General features: G+C 37.5%; 1 protein-coding gene across 4 annotated transcripts in view; it reads left to right on the top strand.

Moving 5' to 3' along the window:
• Nucleotides 1-14,170, top strand: part of DIS3 (DIS3 homolog, exosome endoribonuclease and 3'-5' exoribonuclease) — a 32,892-nt gene extending 18,722 nt beyond the window's left edge. For all 4 annotated transcript variants that reach the window (XM_037895155.2, XM_007058714.4, XM_043533811.1 and 1 more), the window contains 11 exons: nt 21-122; nt 1,097-1,161; nt 1,252-1,336; nt 2,010-2,137; nt 3,182-3,268; nt 4,503-4,659; nt 6,681-6,895; nt 8,530-8,698; nt 11,338-11,496; nt 12,077-12,199; nt 13,745-14,170. In XM_037895155.2, coding sequence (XP_037751083.1) covers nt 21-122; nt 1,097-1,161; nt 1,252-1,336; nt 2,010-2,137; nt 3,182-3,268; nt 4,503-4,659; nt 6,681-6,895; nt 8,530-8,698; nt 11,338-11,496; nt 12,077-12,199; nt 13,745-13,831 — 1,377 coding nt within the window. In that variant the 3' untranslated portion in view covers nt 13,832-14,170. The remainder of the gene's footprint in view (nt 1-20; nt 123-1,096; nt 1,162-1,251; nt 1,337-2,009; nt 2,138-3,181; nt 3,269-4,502; nt 4,660-6,680; nt 6,896-8,529; nt 8,699-11,337; nt 11,497-12,076; nt 12,200-13,744) is intronic.
• The last annotated feature ends 94 nt before the right edge of the window (nt 14,171-14,264 follow it).

Raw genomic sequence — 14,264 nt, 5'->3', positions numbered from 1 at the left:
TGTTTTTATTTCTTTCAAAGGTTGGTGTACATATTGCAGACGTCAGCCATTTTATTCGACCAGGAAACGCTTTGGACCAAGAGTCAGCAAAAAGAGGGACAACTGTATATCTATGTGAAAAAGTAAATGCTCTTTTCATAGAGCTTTCTTGTTTTGGTCGAATGTTGTTGCTAACATTTTATTTGGAGGAGACGGAGACATATCATTATCTCCAAGCTGAACAAAAGGGGGGTCTTTAGACTGTACTTAATTTGGATAATGTGTTAAAGTAAACATACATTGTATCAGGAGTCAGCCAATAGAGCAGGACTGTAGATCATTCTAAAGGTTCTCTCTAAATTACAATAAGAAATACATCACTTTAGAAGTATGTTGCATATACTGTATGTCCCAAGTAGCAGGATTAAGAGCGGTGTTCTACATACTTCTGACTCTGGAGTATTAAACTCATTGTAATTTGCAGATCACTGTTAAAGATCAGAGTTGTAGTTCCTTCACTTACTGGTCATCAGCCAGAGTAGAGCTGACACAGTAATTGGTAGTTACAGTAGAACAATTGGCACAAGTACAGAATCCTAAAGTAAATACAGTGATGTGGCATTCATAGGCAACAAGATAGTCAAAGCTGTGGAGTCTGCTCAATTTAATATAGTAACATCTGATTGGCTTTTCTCATTGCAGAATCTCTTGTAGCCTAGAAAGGCTCCATCACACAGATGTCTGTGCCCGATTCAGCTCCATTTGTTTTGTCTAACTCGCAGCAGTGTATTTCCTATGAACCACCATTTCTTTTCAATAATAGCTACTGTAGAAAGAGCTGTTACAAAAACTGACACCTGTTAGATCCCACTCAGAAGGAATAACCTTCTTCTGAAGTTGTGTATTCCTTTTTCTTATAAATCTGAAAACCTATTTTATATTTTTCATGATGAGATTAATGCCTGCTGGAAGAGCCATTTAATAAAAGCTTAGAACTAATATTTTCTTGCTGTTAAATATTTTATTGTCCTATGATTTGGGATGGAAAGAAGTCTCTAACTAATTTAGGTAAAACTGTATGTATTGCTAAATAGTTTGTTTATCCCTTGTTTTACAGAGGATTGATATGGTTCCAGAGTTGCTTAGCTCCAATTTATGCTCCTTGAGATCTAACGTGGACAGGTATTTGTACCTAATCTATATTTAGATCTTGTCCAAATAGCTCCAGATGTTTTTTCCGTGTTTTTAACTTCTGTTGATTCATTTTTTTAGGTTTGCATTTTCATGTATATGGGAAATGAACCACAATGCTGAAATTTTAAAAACCAGATTTACCAAGAGTGTTATTAATTCCAAGGTTAGTTATGTGTATTAAAATATTATTTTTAATGCTTATAAAAACAACCTGGAAAAACTGTACTGGAAACTGAATGTCCTAAGGATCCAGAGACTCAATATATAGGAGTTTTCCCTTCTTTTCATTACTCCTTTTGTTTTTTCCACATTTTTATTTCATTTTATAATTAGAAAATGACTTTTTAAATAAAGTCAAAATAAATGCCTTGCCTGAATCAACATGTTAAGGCAATTAAACAAGAGGTTACATTTCTCCTCCTATACTTTTTGGCCTGATATTTACATACATTTATGAAAATATAATGGGCCTGATTTTCAGATGTGTCAAGTACCCATAACTTCTTATATAATCAAGGGGAGCTGCAAGTGCCCAGCAAATCTGAAAATCAGGGCTAACGTATGTCTCTGAGACACAAAAAATACAGTGTAAAAGCCAAATTTTGTACATCTGTATATGTGTTTTCTGTTGTGTTAGTCTCAGAACACTTGAGGATGATGAGGTAAATTCAGTGTCGAGTGGTAGTCTTTGGGATTATGATTTCCTTGTTTGTGCTGGTTTTCAGCATACTTTGACAATGAACTATGGCTTGTATTTACAACAAAGGGAAGAACATTTTGCTGTTCAATACTCAGTTGTTTATGGTATTGTCACGTTGTTTGTTTTTCTTTTCAAGGCATCCCTTACATACGCGGAGGCACAGATGAGAATTGATTCCTCAAGCATGAAAGATGATATTACTACTAGTTTGCGTGGACTAAATAAATTAGCAAAAATTCTGAAGAAGAGAAGAATTGATAATGGGTAAATTTGTTCAAATTGGTTTTAATTTCATGGTCTCATCTGTTTAGTTGTTTTAAATCTGTCCAACTATATCATGCCGCTTGGTGTTAGTCTGCACTAGCCAATATAACATTTCGAAGATCAGTGTTAGATTGCCATTATAAAATAATATAGACTATGTATAAGGTAGTTATTTTAAGTTCTCCAACTATACTTAACCTTTTAATTTTGTTTTGTAAGTTTGCGATAGATATTTGTAATAAGGTTTGCATAGCAAGCCAATTATATTTTTAAAGCCTAGCCACTTTACAAAACTTACTGTTTAGACTTGTTTTTGGGTTAAAGGAGTGCCAGAAAGTTTCTATAGTGCGAGAGGAAAGACCATTTAGGGAATTGAGGTTCTAACTAAAACTGAAACAACCTGAGCTGTAGCAGAACTGCTAGGTATCATTTGAAATACTGTACTGTACAAGAAACATATAAAGAAGGGTTTTTGTTTCCAGCTTTCATCTTACAATATTCAGTCATCTCAAGTAGGTGCGTATTTAGGAACGTTAACTTTTCTTTATCTCTGCAAGAGGAAGTAGAAAATTATATCTCCTAAAAGTACAAACACAGGATATGTGTATACTTCAAGCTGAGGGTGTAATTCCCAGTTTGAGGAGACCTACTTGTGGTAGCTTGCCACAGTAGGAGGGGTTAGCTTCCCCGAGTATGTACTAGCATCTCTGATGAGCACACACTTGGGGCTGCTAACCCCTTCCACTGCTGTAGCTACATCCTATCTTTAGCACACTAGCGTGAGTATGTCTCCTTAAATTGGAAATCACACCCTTAGATTGAAGTGTAGACATACCCATAGAAGTGCAGTAACATTTTGGTTTGGGAATTCAGGGGCTGATCCTCAGAGATCAAGCACCCCTAACTCCTGTTAATAGAAATAATTTGCACTTGCTTGACCTATATCACAGTCAAGCAGTATAATTGTTCAGACTACTTAAACTGAGCCTTCCAGTACTTTTTGCTGTAATACATGATTATTTTGTTCTGTTTATTGTCTTTCAGGGCTTTAACACTTTCCTCACCCGAAGTTCGTTTCCATATAGATAGTGAAACTCATGATCCTATTGATTTGCAGACCAAAGAGCTTAAGTATGTGTTATGGGTTTCTAGTGGGAGGAGTTATTTTGTTTATTGAATAGTGCATTTGTAGAGTCCACTTACATTTGATCAGTTAATCCTAGATGGACTATGATTTCTATGAATTTCCTAATAAGTCTATGAAGTATGTAAATCAGGGAAGGTCCATAGTAATATTTCAAATTGAGATCTTACTTTTTATGAGCGTAGACCAAAATGTTCAAATCCTGAGTGCCTAACGTTAGTGTTAATGTCAGGCTCAACATGCCCTCTCAATCTCCTGTGGGGCTACCTAACAGTTGATGAACATAGATAAGAGCTCAGTTCACCAGCTGAAAGGCAGAGGAAGTACCAGCTGAAAGGCAGCGAGCAGGGGAATGAGAGGGTAGAGTACAGCTTCCATCCTGTTTCCTGCACGTACAGGAAGCAAATGGAGAATCCCTTCCCCAGAAGCCTGGAGCACATGGGGATGAGGCAGAGGGATCCCTACCAGCTCCCTCCTGGTGATGAGGACAAACACTGCCTGTTGGAAACACTTGGACCTGAAGTTTGGGGGCCAAGGGAGGACAGCATCGGTGGGGCACACTGGGAGACAGAGATCTGGGCAGACACACAGCATTTATATACATGCACAGTGATCCCGAGATACTTTATGTTAATATAGGACATAGTGCTACCGAGGGACTTTCAGGAAGAGAGGAACTAAGCTTATCTGTGTAGCCAGCTCCTTTAAGCCCAGCCCAACTTTTAAGTCAAAATTTTTTTGACTCCATTAGATCCTCTCTCAACTTTATCTGGCATATGTGCAAATGAGTTCTTTTATGTATAGTGTGCTTTAATATTAGAACAATTATACTAGACTATTTAAGAAAATGTGAAGTGGCTTATCCCGCGATTTCCCTTCTGAATAAGTGCTGAATAAACTAATGCCATGTGATCTGATTTACAGACTTTTTATTGTGATTTTGTCCCCATTCTTCCCCCCAGATAAATTGTAGGATTGATTTAGTGTAACTTTTTGCTTCTGTCTCTACCTCCTTTTTGGACCTGTGTAAATATATAGGTTTGTCTTTACATATTTTAAAATTTTGTCTACTTATGTTTGTATAAATGTTCTAAATTGCCAGTTTACTAGGCTCAGTTTTAGAATCTTGTCAGAGGTAGTAAAAAGACTTCTTTATTGAGTGCTTAAGCAAATCAAAAATTGGATATTCTTCTAACAATGCAAAATGTTTCCTGTTGACAGAGAAACTAATTCCATGGTTGAAGAGTTTATGTTGCTTGCCAATATCTCCGTAGCAAAAAAAATTCATGAGGAATTCTCAGAATATGCCTTGCTCCGGAAACACCCGGCTCCTCCTCCATCAAATTATGACATCCTTGTGAAGGCAGCAAAGTCCAAGGCAAGTTTTAACATTTTAGAATAAAGTAATTCTAAATAAAGGGCTATTCTTTGCTGTTCTGCTGTGTAGACCTTTCTCGCTAATGGGCCACTTAAATTCCATTTCTACCCATTGCATTTCTACCCATTATTTTGTGTATTGTGTTCCGTTTTGTTTTTAAATCCAACTTGGCCCTGCACCATTTAGTCTATGCTTTGAGAAACTCCACCAACCCATTTGTCAAATACCTGTTTTTGAATGAAGGAAACAATACAACCTTAAATCTTTTATATCTTGTGGAAGGCTGTTTTTCCCCTCTCTAGTCTAAGAGCTTTCTTTTTAAGGTAATTGTGTTGGCTTCTACATCATTTATGCTGGTTAATGTATTTTGCATTTACTTAAAGGGAGGGTCAGTGACCTGTAGTTAATGGGTTCTGAAAACAAATATTGCTGTTGGAATCTAGAAATAAGCATAGTATTTCAGACATGACCAATCAATGGTTTAACATAAACTAAGGTGGAAATAAATGCCAACACAACTAACCTTAAAGTTACATATTCTTGTATAACGCTTAGATCAGAGGGATGAGTTTAAGATTGGAATTAACTAAAAAGTTGTTTTGCCTTTCATTAACGGGAAGTTGAACTTCAATCTTTTTCTGTCTGTCTATCTTAGGTACATCTTTGTGCCCCTTTTGAGTTGAACTTCTTAAAAAAGTTATTACTTTCTAGAGGCCGTTCACAATTTCTTTCAGCTTTGCTTTCTTTTCCGCTATTATTCTCATGCATGGAGCAGGGTGTTATGATGCAAGTTCTGCCCCTGAGTTGGCATCTTGGATAAGTCACTCCTTAGCTGTAACATTGGGATGATGATTTTTGTGTCTCTAATCTGAAAAGTGACTGTCAAAATACCATTTTTCCCAATGGATTTGGTCTCTGTGTGTATTGAGAGTCCTGTTTATCTAGTATTATAGCTAAAATTTTACACTACTGTTTGCCTGGTAAAACCAGTAGTGCAATGGAAAAATGAGTTGGAATTTGTAAGGCCTTGTATCATCAACACTCATGTTTACAAAGATCCAGTTACAGCATCACCACTGAGGACATAATTTGACCTGGAGAATCTTTACTAGTGGTGGTGGTGATTCAGAAGGAAAGAGCCCCCTTTGATTTGGATAGCTGATTGAATTTGTAGGGTTGGCACTTGAAGAAACTTTAACTTTAAAACTGAGCAGACTGATCTTTCTCCTGTTTATTTCTTTTCTTTTTTTTCTGCATCTCAGCTTCAATCCATTGCTGAAGGAAGAAATGAAAAATTAAAGTGCAGTCCAAAAAACTCATACAATTATTAATTTTAACAAGTCATTTCCTCCACCCTCCCTCTGCTACCCTGCTAATTAGATCTGACATTTTGCTGAATTTTTAGAATGTTGGCTTTTAGCTCTTTGCTGCTGGCCCATCAAAGTCCATGTGTAGAACTGTACTGTTCTTTAAGGTACTGACATCCTATCAGATTGTCAGCACTTCTAAGGTGATTTATCAGATATGACAGAAGTTCTTAAACTCGGGGAAGGGGTTGGGGGAATGTGTTCTGGGTGTGTGAGAGAAGCTTTAGGAAAAAAGAAAACTTACTGCACAGATTCAGAGGTGGGCAGCCAGAGAGCGGCAGCTGCTGGTTGGGTACCGAGCTGTGAAGGCAGCGCTGCCGCCTGCAGCAGGGGAGAAGTAGGGATGGCAATACCATACTATGTCACCCTTCAGAGCTGGGCACCTGGCCAGCAGCCGCTGCTCTCTGCTCTGCCTTCAGAGCTGGTTGGCCAGAGAGTAGCGTCTGCTGGCTGGGGGGTGGCGTAAACTACTACAGACACAAGGAAGGGGGGCATGATCAAATAACTTCTGAGAACCACTGAGATACAGTATGTGGGGCAGCATGTACCTGATAAGTTTGGAAGTGCTGAGATGGTGTAGTTAATTTCCTGCATATGGCTTTGAAAATTTTTAAGGATTTGACAATAATATAACTCTGGCCTTCTTTCTTACAGAATTTGGAAATTAAGACTGATTCAGCAAAGGCTCTAGCTGACACTTTAGACAAAGCTGAATCTCCTGATTTCCCATATCTAAATACGCTGTTGCGAATCTTGGCCACTCGCTGCATGATGCAAGCTGTCTACTTTTGCTCTGGAATGGATAATGATTTTCATCACTATGGCTTAGCATCACCTATTTATACACATTTTACTTCACCCATCAGAAGGTAATTTACTTTATGGAACTTTCAAAGGAAAGAAGAGAGTGATGAATGCATTAAAACTACTTTACATACTGCATCGTGCCTCATAATTAACAAAATTTCATGATAGTTCTTTTGATTTATATTTGAAAAGGATGACTTGTGCAGTGCTCCTGTCATCCTGGTCTGACTTCTGTGTTCCTAGGTTTGCTGTAACTCTTTCCCATGACATCAGGCTCAGTATTCTGATTTCAGTCATACATTCCATAAAATAGGTCCGTTTCTGTATTTTAAGTGGAAAGCAGTACATCCTTAATGTATAATTGCATAAAAACACATTTTTGGATCCATTTAGGATGAGACATTCCAAACAGAACCTACAGCAGAATCTGGCTAATCGTTACCATGTAGGAGCTCTGCTGCAGAATTTGGATGTAAAATAATATTTTAGGGGGGATTAATTTACATATATAAAATGTAGCCTTAATTTAACATTAACTTAGTAAATGACATTTCATCTGTACATTGCACAGGGAAGCAAGTATCTTTTGGGGGAGGGATAGCTCAGTGGTTTGAGCATTGGCCTGCTAAACCCAGGGTTATGAGTTCAATCCTTGAGGGGGCCATTTAGGGATCTGGGGAAAAAATTGGGTATTGATCCTGCTTTGAGCAGGGGGTTGGAGTAGATGACCTCCTGAGGTCCCTTCCAACCCTGATATTCTATGAAGTAATTTACTATTGGCTTGAGTGAGAATGTGATGTGGAAACCAAATGTGCATGTAAAGGGTAATTCCAATGTATATGTTTTAAAATAGGGCTTATTTTTATGGTTTCCCTGATGTACAGGTGGATCTAAGTTTTATGGAAACTACCTGTGCTTATCATTACTCCCTAGATGTATCTTTAAGGCAAATGTGTTGTATTTGGATAATTGAAATTCCTGTGGAATACATATGTATAACTGTCGGTAAATTGTAGAGCTGTTAACAGTCCAAGGATAATATGTCAGTAGCCAAACTGGATTTTTTTTTTTTTTTTTGAGTTAAGCAAAAGTTATTATTCTGCCATAGTTTCATACATAATCAAGTTCAGTTATGCTCTGAAAATCATTAAAAATTGCATTGGCATTCCACACTGAATCAATCATTCGATATTTAAATTTGCTCAGTTGACAAGGGGAAAAAACTATGGCTCAACTGCCAGTGTGCAAACTCCCCCTTGAATTTGAAAGTCTAACTGTGTTTCTGGTTTACGCATCATTAATGATAAAAAGTCTGCAGGTGGACCATAGTAAGGAATTCTGTTGATGTTGTAGAAATCAGAAAGTAATTCTGATTTCACTCTTGCATCACTGTGTTGGCTCTGTGGCAGATTTTTTTTTGTCACTAAAATAAACAAATATAATCTTGAGTTCACACAGGGAACAGTTCTGTTCAGTAAAGTGATGTCTTTTTTTTATAGAGTTGCTTATTGGCCTTCACCGCGTGCTACCATAATACCAGTTAAATAAAGTCCCTTGTCTGGGATAAGCTTTTTTTTAAAAAAATTGAGTAATTTCATTCATACAAATAAAATGAGATTCAGAAACTTCCAAAAAATGAGTACATTCTGATATGTGGGCTCAGCCTTATGTTAGTGATTTTATCTCATCCGTGCAGGTACGCTGATATAATAGTACATCGACTATTGGCAGTGGCTATACAGGCAGACAGTACTTACCCAGAACTTACAGATAAACATAAACTAGCAGATCTGTGTAAAAATCTCAACTACCGACATAAAATGGCTCAGTATGCACAAAGAGCATCAGTTGCATTCCATACCCAGGTAAGTAGTTTTGAGATGGGGTCATGCTTTTCAAACTGTAGGAAAGAGTGAACTTTTGTAATAAGAGCTACATCTGTGTAGGTAATATACGTTATTGCCCTGCACAGTATACCAAAATAAGTCAAGTCTGAAGCATGTAAGGAATGGTTAAAGTTTTCAGCATTAGAGTGCTGCTTCTAAAGGATATCTTAATTTTACCTGGGATAATAGATAAGGTATCTGCAGGACTCCCTTGTACTACTTTTGTTTTTTAAAAAGACCATATGTACTACAAACTACTGTAATGTGTTTTTTTTAAAGCTTATAAATAATGCATTTTAACTTTAAAATACCTTGACATTGAGCCCAGGATTATCTGAATCCCACTACAGCAGCTAAATAGCAAAAAGTTGTGAACTAAAGCCAAATAGAATCATAGAATATCAGGGTTGGAAGGGACCTCAGGAGGTCATCTAATCCAACCCCCTGCTCAAAGCAGGACCAATCCCCAACTAAATCATCCTAGCCAGGGCTTTGTCAAGCCTGACCTTAAAAACTTCTAAGGAAGGAGATTCCACCAGCTCCCTAGGTAACGCATTCCAGTGTTTCACCACCCTCCTAGTGAAAAAGTTTTTCCTAATATCCAACCTAAACCTCCCCCACTGCAATTTGAGACCATTACTCCTTGTTCTGTCATCTGGTACCACTGAGAACAGTCTAGATCCATCCTCTTTGGAACCCCCTTTCAGATAGTTGAAAGCAACTATCAAATCCCCCCTCATTCTTCTCTTCCGCAGACTACACAATGCCAGTTCCCTCAGTCTCTCCTCATAAGTCATGTGTTCCAGTCCCCTAATCATTTTTGTTGCCCTCTGCTGGACGTTTTCCAATTTTTCCACATCCTTCTTGTAGTGTGGGGCCCAAAACTGGACACAGTACTCCAGATGAGGCCTCACCAATGTCGAATAGAGGGGAACGATCACGTCCCTCGATCTGCTGGCAATGCCCCTACTTATACAGCCGAAAATGCCATTGGCCTTCTTCGCAACAAGGGCACACTGTTGACTCATATCCAGCTTCTCGTCCACTGTAACCCCTAGGTCCTTTTCTGCAGAACTGCTGCCTAGCCATTCGGTCCCTAGTCTGTAGCGGTGCATGGGATTCTTCCGTCCTAAGTGCAGGACTCTGCACTTGTCCTTGTTGAACCTCATTAGATTTCTTTTGGCCCAATCCTCTAATTTGTCTAGGGCCCTCTGTATCGTATCCTATCCCTACCCTCCAGCGTATCTACCTCTCCTCCCAGTTTAGTGTCATCTGCAAACTTGCTGAGGGTGCAATCCATACCATCCTTCAGATCATTTATGAAGATATTGAACAAAACCGGCCCCAGGACCGACCCTTGGGGCACTCCACTTGATACCGGCTGCCAACTAGATATGGAGCCATTGATCATTACCCGTTGAGTCCTACTGTCTAGCCAGGTTTCTATCCACCTTATAGTTCATTCATCCAGCCCATACTTCTTTAACTTGCTGGCAAGAATACGGTGGGAGACCATGTCAAAAGCTTTGCTAAAGTCAAGGAGCAACACGTCCACTGCTTTCCCCTCATCCACAGAGCCAGTTATCTCGTCATAGAAGGCAATTAGATTAGTCAGGCATGAATTGCCCCTGGTGAATCCATGCTGACTGTTCCTGGTCACTTTCCTCTCCTCTAAGTGCTTCAGAATTAATTCCTTTAGGACCTGCTCCATGATTTTTCCAGGGACTGAGGTGAGGCTGACTGGCCTGTAGTTCCCAGGATCCTCCTTCTTCCCTTTTTTAAAGATGGGCACTACATTAGCCTTTTTCCAGTCATCCAGGACCTCTGCCAATCGCCATGAGTTTTCAAAGATAATGGCCAATGGCTCTGCAATCACATCTGCCAACTCCTTTAGCACTCTCGGATGCAGCGCATCCGGCCTTATGGACTTGAGCTCTTCCAGCTTTTCTAAATAGTCCTGAACCACTTCTTTCTCCACAGAGGGCTGGTCACCTCCTCCCCATGCTGTGCTGCCCAGTGCAGCAGTCTGGGAGCTGACCTTGTTCATGAAGACAGAGGCAAAAAAAGCATTGAGTACATTAGTTTTTTCCACATCCTCTGTTACTAGGTTGCCTCCCTCATTCAGTAAGGGGCCCACACTTTCCTTGACTTTCTTCTTGTTGCTAACATATCTGAAGAAACTCTTCTTGTTACTCTTAACATCTCTTGCTAGCTGCAACTCCAGATGTGATTTGGCCTTCCTGATTTCACTCCTGCATGCCCGAGCAATATTTTTATACTCATCCCTGGTCATTTGTCCAATCTTCCACTTCTTGTAAGCTTCTTTTTTGTGTTTAAGATCAGCAAGGATTTCACTGTTAAGCCAAACCGGTCGCCTGCAATATTTACTATTCTTTCTACACATCAGGATGGTTTGTCCCTGTAACCTCAATAAGGATTCTTTAAAATACAGATACGTTAATACACTAATTACAGTGTCTGAATGAATAGTATGAACATGCTTTACTTGTGGTTGTTTGATAATTGTCTTCATAACAAGCCATTATAATATCAGTTTTTAGCAAATCTTTTCATTGCCTAAACATTTGTTTTTTTCTCATGATTCATCTCTCTCACAGTTGTTCTTCAAAAACAAAGGAGTAGTGAATGAGGAGGCGTATATTTTATTTGTAAGAAAGAATGCAATTGTGGTTCTAATTCCCAAATATGGTTTAGAAGGAACAGTCTTCTTTGAAGAAAAAGACAAACCAAAGCCAAATCTCAATTACAATGATGAGGTACAATATTTAAGGGGATTTTATTCTTATTTTGGCTTTTCATTTGATAATGGGGCACAATGTCTAAAATCAGTATTCTAGTGGTTAGATGCAGGGAATGGCATAATATATTGTATCCTTGAAGTTATAAACTAATCTATAGTAACAGCAATTCATCTTCATGCTCCTTGTGTGAAAGTTTTTAAATACAGAAGGTTCTGAGGGAGAACAGCATTCATTCATTCTTAATGAAATCCAGCTACAGCATAATTATTTTGAACTCATTTTTTATTTATTTTTATATATTTTAATTTAGTTGATACTTTGGACAGTCAGTGTTCTCTCTTAATTGGCATTTTTAGGCTTGTCATTAAGAAATATTAAAACTACAGGGAAACTTTTTGATGCGTGTAATTTGTATGAGCATTAGGAGTTGTGAATGGTGCCTGTTATAAACTGGGAAAATACATAGCAAAATACATAGTTGGTAGCCAGAATAAGAGATATAAGATGTTGGGGATGAATTGTAAGCCTCAAGTATTCAGATATAAAGTTCCATGTTGGGGGGAAAAAAACTGTTATATATATTGACACATTCCAGGTACCCTCGCTTACAGTAGAGAAAACAACATTTTATACGTTTGACAAGGTTAAAGTAAACATCATGTTAGATGCTTCCAACATCCAACACCAGAAAATTCGTATGGCGCTGGTAGAACCCAAGGTAAGGCACAGGCTTTACAGTGCAAAGCAATATATCATTCAGTTGTCTTAAAACTATTGTATAGTAAACTTCATATTTAACTTTTAAAAAAACATTATTTCTGTTTATTAGGAGATTGCAGTAACACAAATCACATCTGCTTTTAACAAAAACAAATCTGACTTCAGTGACAGTGTTTTTAAAAAAAAAAAAAAAACACAAAGTGGCTTCTACATGTTGTGGGAGCCATATATTTTTAAAATGTAGATATTTAAGAAGATGGGGTTCTAAAGTAAATTTCACTTCCACAAAGCACCTTTTCCCACCAGTGGAAATTCCACTTGTGGATCAGAAGTAATATATGATTTGAAATTCAAAGCTCCAGCTCACAGACCATAAACTTGTAATTGACTCTCTAAAAGAGATGCAGTTAACATGCCTGTTGACATTAGTTTGAGGGTCTTTTCCCAGGTAGAGAAATATATTACTACGTAAATACAATGTTAATTTAAAATTCTATGAGCAAAATGATAAGTTTACCTCATGCAACTATTGGTTTACTAAGAATCATAAACTTGATAAAGAAATGGCTGTTCCTTTTCACAGCAACTTCTGTATATGCCCAGCTATCTTTGCCTAGAATAAATTTTGTAAGTATTGCACAACTATAAGCTAGTACTAGCAGTTAGCATCAAGACTATGGATCTTGGCCTCTTCCCCTCTGCATCAAAGACACCTGTATTATACCTCTTTGTATCTCAGGCTAGCTGACAAATTTTACATGATGACAGGAGCTCTGAAACCACCAGTAAGGGATTCTGTATTTGCATTCAGCTATTTACAATTTTTAGAGATTTAAGTACTAAATAGTAGACAAATGTGAATTAAAAACAATATAGTAAATGTTAATTGGAGTCTTTTTCCATTTCTGAGTATATAATCATTTATGTTTTGGATTATTTTAGGAAAATGTTGAATCTGTTTCTAAAATATTAGATTATCCTGATCTTTGAACTCTGCCAATACAAGACTTTATTTATAATTACTTTTATACCTAGTCTTTGTCCTTGCTCTTAATAATTTCTACCTCACTTTGCATTGTGATTGCTGTAGCAACATCATGACATTTTATATGGTGGCTTAAACTTTATCTTGATACCTACTGTCAGAGATACGTTTCAGAGTAGCAGCCGTGTTAGTCTTTATTCACAAAAAGAAAAGAGTACTAGTGGCACCTTAGAGACTAACCAATTTATTTGAGCATAAGCTTTCGTGAGCTACAGCTCACTTCATCGGATGCTCTGATGAAGTGAGCTGTAGCTCACGAAATCTTATGCTCAAATAAATTGGTTAGTCTCTAAGGTGCCACTAGTACCCCTTTTCTTTTTGTCAGAGATACTTATTTCACTGAAATGTCAGATGTGGTTTACGTACATACCTGCATGTAACTTTTGTTGTTTGTTTTAGAGTCATCTCCTCTCCCATTATTAATATTTTTGACAAGAAAACAAAAACTAAATGTTTGCTTTAACCTTTTTTCTATATTTTTTTCTCCCTTTTTGATAGATACTGGGAAGTGATGTTCCAAATCAGACTACAGAGCTGAGCACTAACAGTGAACCAGAGAAAAAGAAGAAGAAGCTGAAAAAATAGCTGCATTCAAGCACCTAATAAATCAAGTTTACCTATTTTGTATTTTGAGTGTGAAGACAGAAATTTGTAAATTGAGATTTCATACAACTTTTAAATTTACTTGTAAAATTTTTTTTAATAATTTTAAAACTGTTTGCATTTTTATTTCATCTCTTGCGTACCCAAGTGTTTGTAATAGTTTTTAAAACGAATATTTTGATGTTTTCATCTTACAGGTGAAAATAAATACTCATGTAAAATGAAGGAACGTTCCCAGCAGCAGTTCATTATTGTACCAGAAGTGGGAAATCAAAGGACAGAAACTTGTAGTGATTTGATAAAGTAAATTATTGTACTGTACAGAAATTTTAGTTTGTTTTCTTAATCACCTGGTCCTGTGAATATTACTTCTAATATTTCTGATCACGTTAGAGTATTGGTACAACTCCACTCA

Source organism: Chelonia mydas, chromosome 1 (assembly GCF_015237465.2).
Source record: "Chelonia mydas isolate rCheMyd1 chromosome 1, rCheMyd1.pri.v2, whole genome shotgun sequence".
In the NCBI taxonomy this organism is placed as follows: Eukaryota; Metazoa; Chordata; order Testudines; family Cheloniidae; genus Chelonia; species Chelonia mydas.
Note: the sequence above shows the minus strand (reverse complement) of the source record. Positions and strands in the feature narration are given on the sequence as shown.